Source organism: Excalfactoria chinensis, chromosome 14, assembly GCF_039878825.1.
Source record: "Excalfactoria chinensis isolate bCotChi1 chromosome 14, bCotChi1.hap2, whole genome shotgun sequence".
NCBI classification, from domain to species: domain Eukaryota; kingdom Metazoa; phylum Chordata; class Aves; order Galliformes; family Phasianidae; genus Excalfactoria; species Excalfactoria chinensis.
The window spans coordinates 12,428,535-12,444,728 of record NC_092838.1 but is presented as its reverse complement, the minus strand read 5'-3'; the positions used below and the strand labels follow the sequence as shown (position 1 = coordinate 12,444,728).

The following is a 16,194-nucleotide window of genomic DNA, read 5'->3' as shown; positions in this document are numbered from 1 at the left end:
GAATTGATTGAATTCTACACCCACTTGGCAGCCAGGCCGTGTAAATTAGATTATTTTTGGAGTCTTCTGTGATCGTGGAGCGGGCAGGATTTGCCCTAAGAGAAAATGTCTTAATAACAGGATGAGAGAGTGAATCGTATTGCTTCAAGGTTGGTCCTGGAGGAACAGAAGGGGTAATGCAGTAATCAAATTCCGACGAGTTATTAAGGAGAAAGGCAGGGGGAGCGGTTTTGAGCTGCCAGCACTAAAGCTGAGTGCGTGAAAAATGAAGCAATTCTTAATCATAAACAGCCTGGATTTATCCGGCATCGCCCCACGCGAGTCACACAACTGCAGCGGCCGCACGCAGCCCGGCTGCCGGCCCCGCCCGGACGAGGCCCAGGCGCCACCTGGCGGCTGAGCGGCCGGCGGGGCTGAGAGCTCCGTGGGGCTCCCGCAGCAGCGCGGCACGGCGGGTTGCCGTTGGCTTCTGCTGTTTGTGCCAGCCGTACGATAAGCCAAAGCCTTAAATATGTAAAAAAATCAACGCCCGCAACCATATCTTCTGAAAAGAAAGCTACTTCTCTTACACGGCTGTGTTAGCCGAATACGAGGATTTATTGAAGGGACACTAAATCCTGCCCTGCAGTGCAAAAATCACTGCGGCAGCCTGAGCAAGTTCTGATAGCAGCAGGCAGAGAGCTTGGGAAGAACACAGCCGAGTGTGCTCGAACCACATAAACATGCTGCTGTTAGTGGTACTATTCCTGCAGTGTCTGATAGGTCTGAGGTACCCGCAGGCACACAGGTAAGGATTGTGTTTGGCCAGGCAGTGTACAGTGGGATAAGAGCTGGGGAACAAATAGAGCAAACAATTGCTTTGTTTCCTGTTGTGAGCCTGTTATGTAACTATATTGGTGCTCTGAAGTAGAGCGGGGAGGCCATGTTCTTAGAGAACAGGATTTCTGCATCCTCCAGAAGTTCAGAGGATCACTTTTGGAAGGTGGAGAATTTGTGTCCTTGAACTTACACAGCGTCCCAGCACAAGTTCTTTATCACAGTGTGCCTTGATAAAACAGGAACCAACCAAGTTTAGATTGTAGACTGGAAAGCTGATGCTGAATAGAATGGTTAGAGGGCAAAGAGTATTTGAGAAGAACTTAATATGTAATCCAGCTTTCCCAAGTCCTCTGTTACAGTCTGTGTAGGCTCCTCGCCTTTGTGCTCTGTAAAAGATTATGCTGCATTGTGAACTGCTTGGATAGTTAGAAACTTTTTCTTTAGCTTTGGGTCTCCACGCACTGCTGATCAGAGTGCAGCAGTCTGATCTCTTGTTCACGCTAACCTTTAACAGGGCTCTTTTTTGTTGCTGTTTATCCCAAAATGTGCTCGTAAAGGACATACGTGTTGCTGCTCTGCTGTTCTGCCGATCGAACTGTGCTCTCCTTCAGTCTGATGCTCCATTCCTGTACTTGCTCTAGCAGCCAGTCTGCACTGATTCCAGTTCATCTTTTTTCAACAAGTTTTTCAACTGTATAAATATTTCACAGAAGATCTTACCCGTGCCCGGTGTAAAAGCACCAATAGTTCCTTGTGCTAAAAATCTCACCTGACCCATCTTCGTGTCATCTCTTTCCACTGCTGTGCCGTGTTGGCAGCTCTGGTTCCCTGACAGTTTCTCTCACTCAGATGACACTCTGATCTCTTTCCTTCTCTGTTGCTTCCAGCTGGTGAATCCCAAGAACATGACTTTGCAGTTCACATTATTGAATTTCTATCACTGCAGTCAAGAAGGTCATCTAATTCCAACGTGATGATCTGGTGCTCCTCACTATGGGCAGTACCTCCCAGCTCTGCTTCATGTGCACATTTTTTGAGGCTGGGCCTGGTCGTTCCTGGGTAATGGAGGCAGGGCTTCCATGGCACGGCTCCAAAGACTCATTCCTGGGGAGATCCATCAGGAAATTTGCTCTGTTCTTCTAATTCCTTTTTAGTTATAACCTCTGTCTTTGTTCGCATTGCTTTTGTACAAATCCCCATCGCTTCTACTTCCAGTGATGTGGAACACTGTCTCAAGTGAACTGCTTCAAATGCAATAGACCAAGTTTGCTGCATTATTCAGTCCTTATCAGATGATTAACTAACTCAAAATATACCAGCTTTAGTCTGCCAACCCCCACGTTGCTGAGCCACATATTTTTCCTCATGTTGTTTCCCCCACTGCAATTCATCATGCTTTCTTTCAGCCTTTGCTCATAGTATTATACTGAATTTGAAACAATACTTTATAGAATACAGACTTTATATTTACTATACTCAAACCCTAAGTAAAGTTTCATTTACAATTACACAAAACTTGCTACTTTACTTTGCTTGTATGGACCAGTTCACTCAGTATGCTAGGGAAACAATTATATGGATTCCTTGATGTTTTTCCCATTAAGAAATAGTTTTGTTTCTCTTAAGTTACTGTTATTTCTGTTATCCTACTGCTGTTTCCTTTGTATATCATTCCATCTGTCATCAACCTTAAGCAAATCCAATTGAAGATCCTCCTTGCTCACTCTGATGCAACACCAGCTCCTGTTAGTTGATGGATTATTAGAGAAATTCATCTTTCACCATGCTCATGTGGAGCTTTGACATCACTGACAGCATTCATTTTTTGCTTTATGTCCAGGAAATCGAAGTCTTCAACTAAAAAAGGAATTGCATTTAGCGTTTTCCCATGTTTTTACATCCCTTGTAATTTATATCAGCCCGCAGCTGAATGCTTTGCTCAGTCCAAGACGTTCTCTTATAGTCATTTGATAATGCAGCTGCCTGCCCACGCACCCTGACTCCATTTCTCCGTAGGTCCCCATTGAACCCAGGGTTATTGGAGAGAAGCATTCATACAAAGTTCAAGCACAGAAGCACTGCTTTCCCTGCTTGACAGACTATTCCCCTGTGCTTGTCATGCCTTCAGTTTTCTTCCTGGCATCCAGAGCCAACGCAAATAGGTAGGGTGCTTCTATGGAGAGAACTATTTGAGCTAACCTCTGTGTTATTTGTTCTCTGCTTCTTCAGGGAAATGATTTTAGCCACATCACGAAGGCATTCGCTGAGGTGAAGGATTTCAGCGTGGGCAGGGAGGTGTGTGCTGGCAGTCAGATCTACCTGAGATTGCCTCGTGGCAGTGAGCACAGCACCGAGCGGGATGCAGAGTGCTGGGAAGTGACGTGGAGGTGCTTTTCACTGCAGTCCCAGCTGCTGCTCATGGGAGCGGCTCCGGGCGGAGCTGAGTGATGCAAAGCATTTTTCAGATGTTTACAGCATGAAGAATTGCGGTGGTAGGGCCAAGAGCAACTGCTTTCACAAAGTGCATATCTGGGAGTTGGGCAATAGCTGAGGGCAGCGAGTGCTGAAGCTGGAGCCTGCAGGGGAACTGTGGCAGTGAGTGGAAGGAGATACTCTTCTCTCTGGAGTTAGGATGAGGCTTCTGCGCAGTTCAAGTAGCACTTCCCCTTTCAACCATTACACAGTGCTTAATTTTTCAGAGATGTAAAATTAAATTAGAAAGGGGGAGAGCAGCAAAAAAATCCACGAATTGGAGAAGGAGTAATAATTTTGTGTCTGACTCATCTTCAACTATTCCATCAGATCAGAAATAGCTCAGCTCCTCTCCTAAGCTAAGTGCCGGCAACAGCAGCCCAGCACTTTCAGTCTTACAGTTTAGCTGCTCTGCTCAGGAACTCGGCATTCCTTGTGTAGCAAGAACAGCCTTCTGTAGCTGCAGTGTTACTCAAATACCAGGGCCCTCCTTCCTGTGAGCTGACAGCGCTCTCTGCCTATGTTTCACTACTGCAGTTCTCGTTCCTTCCCTTGAAGTATATTGCAGAAGTGATTGGCACTTGCGTAGCATGTTATATCTGCAGAAGATATTCACAGGCTTTAACTCGTAGGTCTCAGAGCATATTAGAGGTCATTTCTCAATAGAAAGGGTAGAAACAGCAAGTTTAATATTGGGCTGTGTCACTGATATTCCTGTGGTTGCATATTTGTTTGCTCAAAGCTGTATTGTAATGTGCATTGTATGCCAACGAAAATACAGAATCATTTGTCTTGGTTACAGAACCGAAGCTGCACGATCTAGATCTCAATTTTCCCAACGTCTGTGATATTTATTTAAAGCATTAGTTTTGACCTAGATCCAGTCCTCATTTCTGAAAGCTACCTAAGTTACGTCTTGCAGCACTTTTCTTCCAAAGGTCTTTAGTGTATATGTATGTAAAACGAAGAATTCCAGTCTCTTACTGCATAAACTAAATTGTAGTTCCAAGAAGAGTTGTTGCTTCTATGCACAGGGTGTTTCAGGCAGGAAAAAAAAGTCTGCTCGATACATATTTCTTATTAGCTGCTTTAACTCCACTTATCTGGATTTACAAGCAGCATTGTCGGGGGATTGATTGCATCAGAGTCAGCGGAGGGAAAAATCAGGGAAGAATTCTGCTCACAACAAATTAAGCTTTAATACAGCAGAGTTGTCATTTTGTGCATCAAAGGCTGCTGATAGTCGTGGTGCTGGGAATAACCGGAGGGCTCCTTAATGCAGCCATGATCATCTTTCTGACAGAAACTCCGTTCCCCAAATTCAGTATGAGCTCTTCCTTAGGTTCTTGTCTCATTCCCATACTGTGCTTATTTCCCCCTTAGTGTGCTTCCTGTCTCATTTCTGCTATGAACTCATTTTTCAACATCTACAGAGCTGTATAATAAATGATGAGCAAGACTGAAAGGAGTCTGAAGTGTCTGCAAGTTACAGCTTATTTTCCTGTCTCCCATAGTAATAGTTTGAGAATGCAGGTTTCCTCCACTACTTTGAGTGATGTCCTTGCATAAATAGGGTCATACCGCTGTTTTACACAGCCACAATACAGGGTAGATTCCTAATTTCTACTTGCTGTAGATCCATTTTCAAGATGCTGGAGAATAAGCCCCAAATGAGTGTATTTCTTCCTTCCCAGTAATGTCTGTAATACCAGACCAGCCCTTGGGGACTCAGCCTTCGTTCTGTGGACGGCCAGAACTGCTAATGAATTCTGTAGCCATGAAAGGACGTGCAGAATCAAATTGTTCTGCTTGGCAGCTTAAAGGTGTTACAGAATTTGTAGGACCAACATAGATGTTGTTTCTTCAGGATTTTACACGCTGTTTTTCTTACGAGTGGGCAGAAGAAACTGAGTTTGTAAGTGATTGCACCCAGTGTGAGAGTCTTCCATTTCCAGAGCGGTGTCAATAAACATGACTGTAAATGCTAGCTGTTCCCAGCATTTCTTGGGCCCTAGGATACATTGGGCTCAAAATTGCACACACAAAATGCACAATCAGTTGTGTAATTTACTTTGCAGTTCCCACAAGTGCATGTGCTAATTGCTTGTTATGCAGTAGCAGTACTTTCAGAAAACTTCTGTTTCTGTTGTCTGCTAGTTTTCAGTGTACAACTAATTTACTGGTGCTCTGAACTTAATGAGTATTCTTTCTCTATGTGAGTGATATTCCTGTGATCATATACAGCAGTACACAGCTCTGCTTAAAGAAAGCAAATATCCAGAGCCACCTGGAGATGTACTTATATTTCTCAGTGGTGGGCAGCGCTGTATTTCACACAAGGACAGGCACAACAGAGCACAAAAGGAGCTAGAGAAATATGGGAAGCAGAACCCACTGGGGAACTCTATGGAGACTAACCCAAGCCACGGCAGAGCTCCTGTGCTCAAAGTTCACTCTTACTGCAGGAACTGCAGTCGACACAAATTGAGTCATCTGTGTAAGAGGCCGACTGGTGCCTGTGGAGGTTTAGCTGAGCTTATGCTGGCACCCTTGTGGTCTTCATGGGAGTCATTGGTAGGTGACTGCTGGGCACAAATGAGCTCTGCCTTTCAGTGTCCATCTTGATATTGTAGAGACCTTTCTTCTCCCCTCTCCCTGCTACTGGCCTTCCTTTACAGGGTAAGGCTCCCAGTGGAAGAGACCAGGAACCTTCACTGTGGGTATTTCCTCCTCCCCATTGGGTCAGCATGGGCAGGGAATGTAGGTCAGCATGGAGAACTGTGAGAGGCTGCTGCAAGGTTTGTGTTTGCCAGCTGGAGCTAAGCAGGCTGCAGCAAGGATGTGTACACACTCATTCCCAGTGGTAGGACCAGCTAATTGTTTGACACTGTCAGTGAAAAGGAAAGATCCTGAACTGTTACGATCTCCTACAACTGTAATCAAATATCAAGCAGTGGAAAAATCAGATCTGACCCACTGATGTTTCAGCTTGTGTACAAAGAGCAGTGGGAGATGTTGATACAAGGTGGGAGAATTTGCAGTGTGGAGGAATGTGATGAGTTGTATTAATGTGCTTGATAAAAATACAATTTTCTGTTACCTACACTGAGTGATTCAGCATTTTTGAGACCTGTCTTTGACTAAAATGCATGTGTCTAGAGGCTTGTATGAGGCGGGATGCAGATTGCATTTGGGTCAAATTAAAAAGGGGTCCACACTGCACAGGATGAATGAACTGTAAAATATAACCAACTAAAAGCTATTAACGATAATCTTTTCTTCTGAAAAACCAGCTCAGCAGTAAACAGAGCAGGTGTGAGCCATGGTTAATCCTTGACCCCTGGGAAATGGTGACGTTCTGTTGTCTTTCTGCTCCAGATGCCAGGCTCTCTGAGTTCCTAATTGAGAACACTAGCTTGAGCACCTGGGCTGCATCACAAGGAGAGAAGCTCTGTAAACTGCTGCTTCCTGTAATATCCCACTGTAGGCAACACCTGGGGTATGGTTTTATAAATAGATAACCTGAGCTGTGCTCACACAAGGTTAATGCAGAAGTTGTCGTCTTGCTGGGCGTGTGCTGGTGGTACATGCTCACAACACAGAATCAAATCATGTTTGATGTTCTGTGTTTATCTGGTTCATGATGTTATAGAAAGGTGGTTTTCCTGATGTGTAAAATTCCTTGTCTGCTCCTGTGTTAGAAGGAGGCTTTAGGCAGATCTGACTGTAACATTTGCTGATGTCTTGGAGCACGTACTAAATCTGCTGTATTCTAAAAACATAGAGATGCTCAGGATTACTTACATCTGGAAGTGTATGCTTACAGAAGAATTAACATCGTAGCAAGGGCTCTGGGAACTGTTTTCTCATGTAGTTCCATCTCTTCTGATGTTTTTTCTCGGTTTACATTGGGATTTTCTGCACTGAAATAGGGCATTCTTTTGGCACTGTGTACTGCACTGAAAAGCAAAGAAGCGATTCCCTTTACATTTTGAGTGGCTTTGGATCTTTAGGTTGAATTTTCCTCATATCCTGGAAGGCAGCATTGGTTAGAATAAAAAGAACAGCAAACCATTGGCTTTCCTGCACAAGGAGGATCCCTTCTTCCCCCACACTGTTCGAACAAACCACACTTTCCTTTGTATCTCAGGTCCTTATGGGTTCCTTCCAGGTGTGGGTTTTCCCTTAAAGTATCAAGAGCAGTAGCTGTCTGTGTGTCAGGGCTTACTTGCTGCATCCCATTTCTCCCTTCTGGATCTGGACTCTAGACTCAAATGCCCCTTTTTAATTTAAAATGCATTCTGGCACTATTGCCAGTTATTTCCAAGTGGGGACGAGCTTCCCCTGTACTCATACCGGTCCTTAGCCCGAAGGCTTTGCTTTGCCAGTCCAAAACTACTGACAGGAGATGGAGGATTTCTACTTTAATTTTGCAGTTATTTAGTATCAGGTTATTAAAGATACTTAAAATAAGAAGTGAGTGACGTCAGTAAAAACTGGCCTCTTCTCTGAGCGTCATCTTGCTCATTGCTAATGAGAAGCAGTACCTATATGAGGGTTGTCTAAGTTATTTGCTATAAAGTTAGGTAGAAAGTGGCTTGAGAACTGCCAGTATTGCATTAGTAGGCAGTTTGACCAAGTATGCCCTATTTGAAAGGATTCGAAACACAGCTCTGAAAAAGTCATTCACTTTTTCTTCCAGCAGTGACACATTCAGGTGGCCATGTATCATATTTATAATGTTTTTAATTAGAATTAATTTTTAGGGAGACCTGCAACTCTTATCATATCTTTTGTTCAGATATTTGCCTTCCGTTATGGAAAGGATTTGTGACCAAGAGATTCCTGCATATCCAGAAACAAACCCTGCTTCTTTGGCAGACTTGTGTGAGCAGAGTTGACCCCACAAAGAATTAAACACAGCTGATTGCCGATCCATTCACTGCGCCCTGGGGATAATCTGGGAGGCAGCAGTTCTCACCTGCCTGCAGTTCTACCAGACTCTTGCACTTTGGCTGAATCTGTCCTTCCCAGCAGTGCAGTTCTTGTTGTGTGACACCTACGGAGTAAAAGCAGACCGAGCTATAAGCAGCAATGCCTGCTTGTTTGAGTCATCTCAGACAGGTGGAGTTGCTGAGCGGCTTCCACAGCTATTGCCATTATGAAAGTAGTGCATGGAGAAAGGCTGACTTGAAGCCTCGTTTGATCTGCTGTGTTTTACTTTGTCTGCCTGTGAAAAGATTGTGTTTTGCTTTTTTCTTTGAATCATAGGAGGTGAACTTAGATCAGTGCTGCAGTAGGCACTCATTTGGCTAAACAGTTTCTCATTCTATTCTGTACTCTTTTGCTGCATCTGGAATAAAATTTAGCATCGCACACAACTTAGAGTCTGCTAAAAGTAAATAGAATGAATAAGTAGAAGACGGTGACAAGCAATTTCCAGTATGGCTATAAAGGTTGTACAGCACCTTTACACAAAGGTCATCATTTTGCATTTCTTCTGCATTCATGGAAACAACTTTGCTATATCTCCTATTTTTGTCTTAAAGGCAAAACTAAAGAGGAAGCTTTAAAACACAAATGTACCATCACAGATGTGACTTAGTCCAGCATTAGACAGTTGCTGGTGGCATAAAGAAATGAGTTAGAGAATTGGCAGGACTGGCATTTTGACTGCCAATAGCACCTGAGAGTTATGCCTGGGGAAAGCAATTCGTGCACCCGTGACTGTATTTCAATTAAGTCAGGAGGAAATCTGGTTGAAAAGAAGTTCTGACTGATGTTAGCACTTCCTGTGCCACTTGGAGTGAGTACTTCTCTTCCACAAAAATCCATTTGATTAACGACATTGATTCCAGTTCAGTGGATGAGAGGGAAATGAATTTAATAAAAAGAACTAAATAAAATACTTTTAAATAATTCTAATAAGATTTATTGAAAACTGTGATCCAGCTTTGTGTCTTCATGTTAAGATCTCTTCACGTTTCACCGGGCTGCAGGCAAAGCAGGCAGTGCCATTCCCCATCAGGGCTGTGGAACTCCTGCAGATGTTCCCAGTCAGCAGAATGGAGCCATGGCTGCAATTCCCAGGACGTCAGTGGCAGATGCAAATTTGGTTCTGAAATACTTCCTAAGAAGAATGCAGTTCTGTGGATTATGTCAGCAGCTGCTGAGCCACCATTTAACACATTTGGAAACTCGTTTAAACAGAATTTTCCTCCGGTGGTTCGGAATACAGCTGGCTGTATTTCTCAGGACGTTGTCACTCCGTATATACAAACTGAAGCATTTGTGGGAAGAAGCCGGGGAGTTCTGCTCTACCCATCTGAGAGTGGCAGATACAGAACGAGGGGAAAATATTTGCCTGAAATAAGCAAATTACTCATCATTTTAAAACCTGCTTTTCCTTGGGAGCTATATAAAACCATTTTGTGGGCTGTAGTATTGGAGCAGCAGAGGACAGAGGAGGATGCCTTTGGTTACATGGGAACACTATTTGGTCTCTTCTATCTGAAAGTGGAGGTTTAAATCAGTGACATTTGTTTTGCTTCTGTTTATCGGGCAGAGGAGCACACTGCTATTAGGTATAAGAAGAGAGCAGTGACACCAAAGGGAAATGTAATGCATGATGGAATGAGAGATTTTTCTTTCTGGGGGGGCAGGGCACGTCTCAGTGTTGGCATATGAGGAAACCAACCGCCAGGCTTACAGCACAGACCTGCAGTAAAGGCTGAGTTCTGTTCTGAGCCACGTGGCCGGTGCTTGGCTGTTTCATAGTAAGGACGTTGTGAATCTTTGGGGCTTTATTCACAGCTATGCTGAAGACCTCTGACACCCCCCTGGCAACTTGCTCAGTCTGCTAGACAGTGTTCCTTCTGCACCAATAACATTAGCAAAAATATTTAAGAAAATCGACTGAGAATAAAACCATCAACATCCTTTAGTTGATCCAATTATCTCCGTCTAAAAAAAGGTTTTAACACCTCCCACACAGAACAGCAGCTCCAGTAATTTGGCAGTGCTAACAGCGCATAATCAAGAAACACGAGGCTGTGATGTGTAATACATCCCATCTTGTGTACAGGAAGAGTTTGGTTTTATTTAAGTAAATATATTTTCTGTGTGAGTACCTTTTGCATTCCTTGGCAGCGGGTTGCTCATCCCTTTAGTCTCCCAGAGTTGCTATAAATGTTAAGCTGCAGACATGGGGAATGGTACCAGGCTGTCGGAGATCAGGTGCTGTGTGGCTGTTTGGGATGCTCACGGGGTGTTTGGAGACAGGCAGTACCTGTGACAAAGGCAGAACAAGGAATTGAAGGGCTGGTTATATGGCTTCTTATTCTGCCAGTGACTAATTCGCAGCTCACCTTACGTGTACCGTCATTACACAATAGTGCTCTGACGAGTCCTTTAATGACACGGTAACTTCCCAGGTAGTATCACAACATGTTGTGTTATCAGTAAATTACATCAAAGGCTTTGCATTCAATTAGGATAGGGCGGGCTCTGAAATGAGGCAGTCTGCCGTGTTTAAAATGCACTGAATTGTTCTCGCTGTTGAAATGAGAACACCCCTGTATTGCAAACCTGCTGACAGGCTGCAAATGAAGCTGTAAGCTTCAGGTCTGTAGCTGCTATGAACCTCAGAGTTATTTTCTTGTGGAGTTCACATGAAGCCAGTGTCAGATCTCAGAAATATCTGAGCTGAGATGTGCCCACAGCAATACAGCCAGCTCTGAATAACCAGCACTGCAAACACTGCTCGTGGTGTCTGAGAGGACATCCGCACTCAGAAGGGAGATTGGGTAGAGGGAAAAATCAGAGACTTCTCTTTGATACTTCCAATAGATAAACATAGAGAAAGAGCTGACTGAGCTGAGTGTGCTCGTCACCATCTGCTGCACAGCACTGTGTGAACGATGCATAACGCCTGGCTTAGTGCGCTGCTCTGAAAGGCAAGCGGCCATCCTGGCCTCCCCGGTCCGCAGGATGCTCGGCCAGCAGGCAAGGCGTGCTGCTCGGCTGCTTGTCTGCCTGCTGCTTTCACGAAGTACCTCGTAGCAGGAGCAGGCTAAACAACGGCACGTTGTCTCCCACATTATTATCCAGTTAACATATTTCTGGTGGAAGAAAAGCACACTCGGACACGTCAGAGGATGTGGGTCGCTCGGCATCGCATTTGGTAACTCAGGCCGGACAGCCGGACCCGCTATTCCGTCCGTCCCGCGCGCGGGTTCAGGCAGGCTCCTCCCATTGCCCCGCCCCCCGGCTCACGATGCCGTCCGATTGGTTCCGGGATCCTTCAGTCCAGGGGAAGCTCCGCCCCCTCTCGCCGCGGGTCGTGCGGGTTGATTGGCAATCGCGGCGCGCCGTTCTCGCGCCGCAGCCTGCCGAGCGCCCGGCTCGCCCCGTGCGGTGCGATTGGCGGATCTGGCCGTCAATCTGGGATACGCTTGGTCCCGACCGGCGATCCCGCCCCCCGAGCACGGGACGCGCGCCGATTGGTGCAACGGGCGGTCGGTCAGCAGAGCGCCCGCCCCTCTCGGTCAGGTAGCCCGGAAGATGGCGGCGGCGGCGGCCGGAGGGGCCGTGTGAGCGGAGCGCGGACGCCGATGCCGCGGAGGGCCGCGCCGCGGAGGCGGGGAGCAGCGGCTGCCGCAGGAGCTCCCCGGAGACGCTGAGAGCCTCGAGCCCCTCGTTCGGCGCCGAGCGGCGGAGGACATGCGGCGGCGCGAGGGGCTCGGCCCGGCGGTCGGGCGGCGGGGGATCCCGGCCGGGCTCGCCGTCCTGCTGTCGCTGCTCCTGGGAAGCGGCGGGGCGGCTCCGCTTCCGCTGGCGGGCGCAGGTGAGGCGCGGGAGGCGGCGCGGCGGGGGCGGCGCGAGGGCTGCGGGCTGCGGGGCGCGGCTGTGGCAGCGCTGTCCCGCTCGGAGCGGACGCGGCTCCCGAGACCCCGCGGCTCGTCGTGCCGTGCTGCGCGCTTCTGTGGCGGCCGCCCGAGTGAGCCGTGCGGATCGCGGCGTGCTTCCACCGTGCCGCGCGTGGATCGCAGCGGGGCTCCCTGCCGGGGCCGCGGCTCCTGGGGGCGGGCGGCTCTTCCCTCGACGGGAATGCGGTCCCGGCTGCTCGGCTCCGCGTTAGGTAACGCTGGCGGCCTTAGAGCCCTTGTCTTCCTGTTTATCTTAAGGCACGCACGGACCGTGTGTTCTCCCAGTCTCACGAACTGCTGCAGGAAGGTTTATTTGCTCTGATAGGTAACGGTCGCCTCAATCATTCACTTATTTCTTTGTGCTTTATTGATACTTCTGAACGTCAAATTGTATTGGGACTGAATTCTGTTGGGGTCGATGCAAACATGCATTGGGATTGAGTTGTGACGGTGTAGCATGGAGCAGCTGGACGGGGCAAGGCAGCAGTGTGAGGGGGAGCTGTGAAGCTCAGCGCTTTGGCTGCTGTTCCACAGAAAGTATCGAGGCTGGGTGTGGATCCCAATCTTGTTTTGGTTTTGGACCTACACTCTTGCCATTTGTTTCCTTCCCAAGGCGATTTCAGAATTGTTGATGAGTTATTCCTTCTGTCAGCCTGCCTTGAGGCTGCTCCATCTAAAAGAAAGTTCTGGGAGAAATGAAAGCCCCGAGGACCCCTGGGTCACACTTGTGTTTTCTTGGAGGCTAAATTCTAGTTTTCTCATTTATGAAATATGTGAGAAATTTCCCACTGATGCTGACTTGTCAGGCCATGAGGTAGGGCAGAGCAGTTCTGGGCAGCAGGCTTTTCCTTTTTAGTGTCTGTTCTTGTCCTGAAATGTTGTTGGCTTTTCTGTTCGATGCAGTGTCAGTGTGGGCATCACGTGTTCTCAAAGTAACCCAGCTTTTTTTCTTTTAATGAAAATTGCTCTGCTGTCAAGACTCAGACACGTATCCTCCAAAGCTTGGAGATGAGGATGTAGCTTCTCTGATGCTGTCACAGACCTGACCTGTTGGAGTGAGAAGTCATGCTAAGCAAATCACACTTTTGAAGCAGCCTCTGCTATATTGTCACTTTTTCCCTCATGTGTCCCCTGGGAAGTCGCTTTGATTTCCTGTGTTGGGACTGGCAGTCATTGATGACTTTCAGAATAAATAACAGACCCCGCTCTGGGCCTTTGCAGCTCTTTCAGCTCACCACTGCACACAACCTCCTGCTTAAGAGGGGATAACGTTAGGGATAATTTTATGGACTTTTCATAAAGTAGTGATGGGTTTTGGAGTTATTTCACGATCCCCCAGTTGTGCACCTACCAGGAAGGGCTGCTTCTCTGATGGTGGAGAAGCATTTTGATCTGCCCAGCCTCGAGCGCTGTGCTGGAAAGATGGTGCTCAGCAGAAAAAGGAGGAAAGGAGATGTGTGTGAGGTGCTTGTAGTTAGTGACCTGTGGAACAGTTCCTGGAATGTGCCCGTAATGAAGAGATTTCTCTTTTGAGGAGGCAGTTAGGGAGCAGGAATTGGCAATGGCAGGTTCTAGCAAGGCTGGCTTGGATTCCTTGTTCAGAAACGTTCTGTTTTGTGGAACTACTGTGGAATCGCAGCAGGCGGTGTCTGGGGAATTGTCGTGTTCCCGGTGTCTTCATCAAGATGAATGATACAGCTCGTACTTTTAGGTATGGCTTCACGGTGTTTGCAGATGAAGGTGTGCCCTGATGGCATGTTCTATATTTGTCTCCCATGTTTGAGGCTGCATTTATAAAGTTGCTAGGAAAAAAAATAAAGAAAGAAATGGTAGAGGAAGGAAGGTTTTTGTTGTTCCCCTGATATGGTCCACAGCAATTACTGTGGAAAATAGGAGAAACAAGGTGTTGAAGATGCTACTAGCTAGAAACAGTCTGACTTAATTTATTCAGTCAGTGGGAAAGGGAAGGTACTGGGATGTGCTGTGATTGTGAGTACCAGAATTCACCTGCTGGAGCTGAGGACAGGTCTAGCTGAGACCTGCCTCTGTGGGACCGCTCGGCCTGACCTACTCCAGCTTGGAGCAGCTGGTGAAATGAAGTACTTCAGCTGTTCTGAGCCTGTGAAGCATTAGGTGCTCTACCTGAGTACATCAGGCCAAGATGATTATCATTTTTAGCATTGCCTAGCTGATGCATTTCTATGTGAGAAATACTCTTTAGCAGTAATTTTTGCAGATAAGCATACTGCATCATAATCTGACACTTCTGCTTTGCTGTGCTAAAGCTTTACATTCTAATTCAGACTCTCTCTCTCATTTTGACTTGGATTTCCATACTTGACCTTAATTCAGCTGCCTCTCCAGAAAGCTGGGAATCAGAATCAAGGGTATGTGTGTTAACGTCAGAGAAAGCACTGCTGTCATCTCTGCTGTATGAAGTCCTTGCAAATGCAAAGGAATGGGGGCTCAAAACTATTCTTCTTTTCCTGTAGAACTTGAATAGGTGGCAGCATTTTTCACAGGTTTGTTCAGTTTTACATTTGTGATGATTGCAGTCCTCAGCTGGATGGAGGCAGCGGGGCTGCTGCCTGCCTGCTTCCCTGCTTTGCGCTGGGAGCCTCACAGCTGGGGCTGCCCTCCTGCAGAACTGAATGTCCGGGCAGTGAATCCTTGTTGGAGATCCAGGAAAGGACACCTAGAAATTGACCTGTGGTATCCAGAGGCTTCTAGATGTTCGTGCTGCTCTAACTGGTGTAGTCAAATGACTGGAGACAACGACTTTGGGATTGTTACTTTGTAATTACAAAGATGAGTTTGGGAAAATTGTTGCTTTTGAGCTGCTTTGGCTCCATGTTTACCGGGAGTTCTGTCAGACCAGAGCCTGCTTGTGTTTGTAGCCCGTGGTTTGGTACTGCATGCAGTGTGTGTGACTGCCGTGCATGCAGACATATGCAAATTTCTAAGCATATACAAAGTAGAGAGTCAGATCACTTGCTTGTATGAGGGGTTTTAATGACGATGCAGTTTTCTTGGGAGTGTTCTGTTCATCTCACCTTTCTTCTAGCTTTCAAGAATTAAATGTGAGTACTTATCCCTTTATCTTGTGTTCTAACTTCTGATCCAGGTACCTACTAATTGTACAGCTAGAGCTGCTAAGTTACCTTTTTTCTTTTGTTTCTCCCTGTGACTTTGTGACTGTGGAAGGAGAAGCCAGCCCTGACTCTGGGCCTGCAGGAATGTTCCATGTGAAGCTTTGTTCTCAGACTGGGTCTGCTTTCTCTGCCTGTTGGCTGGGTCTGTGGCTGGCTGCAGCTTATGCAGTCTGCACAGAGGGCAGCCCCTTCCCCAGGTTGTTTCTCTCATCCCGAGTGCTTGGCTACATTTAATAATTCCCCAGGTATAGCTGCAGCATGTTAAGGTGGCACTGACCAGAAGTGGACTAGAAATGTCCTAGCAGCGTTACGCATCAGGTTGGAAGGGCCCATGGGTTAGTGCTGTGTTACTGCAGGTCTGTTTGTTTGAAAAAGCAGTTTGTGTTGTGAAGTCCAGCATTCGGTCTGAAAAGCACCAAAGGCGAGGTTGTATTTGAGGAGGCTGCTGATCAACAGTCAGGCACATTTGGATAGCGGTCATTTTGTGGACACGTGCCATAGGGTGGTTACTGTCACTGTACATGCATGGCTTAGTGTGCAGAACTTAGGCTGCCAACATCTTTGATCTAATCTTCACTCTCTACTATTGCAGTAGATGTACAGTGCATGAGGTGCCAAAGGTGTCTGAGATTTTGCTTTGGACCTGCCTAGCTATGCAGTGTGCATATCTAGTGTCTGGAGCTTGATACAGTGCTGGATACATTTTGCAGTAACTTCTGTTGTGTTTTTGTTGTATTGCAGTTATAAAAGACACATTTTTATAGCTGGAGGTGTTGGAAGCGTGTCATGATAGTTGTTGCAGCCTGTGTAGTTTAAGCGTAAGA

General features: G+C 46.6%; 1 protein-coding gene across 1 annotated transcript in view; it reads left to right on the top strand.

Moving 5' to 3' along the window:
* The first annotated feature begins 11,852 nt into the window (after positions 1-11,852).
* Positions 11,853-16,194, top strand: part of LMTK2 (lemur tyrosine kinase 2) — a 36,789-nt gene continuing 32,447 nt past the window's right edge. The window contains exon 1 of the mRNA XM_072349216.1: positions 11,853-12,136. Within this exon, the coding sequence (XP_072205317.1) occupies positions 12,013-12,136 (124 nt within the window). The 5' untranslated portion in view covers positions 11,853-12,012. The remainder of the gene's footprint in view (positions 12,137-16,194) is intronic.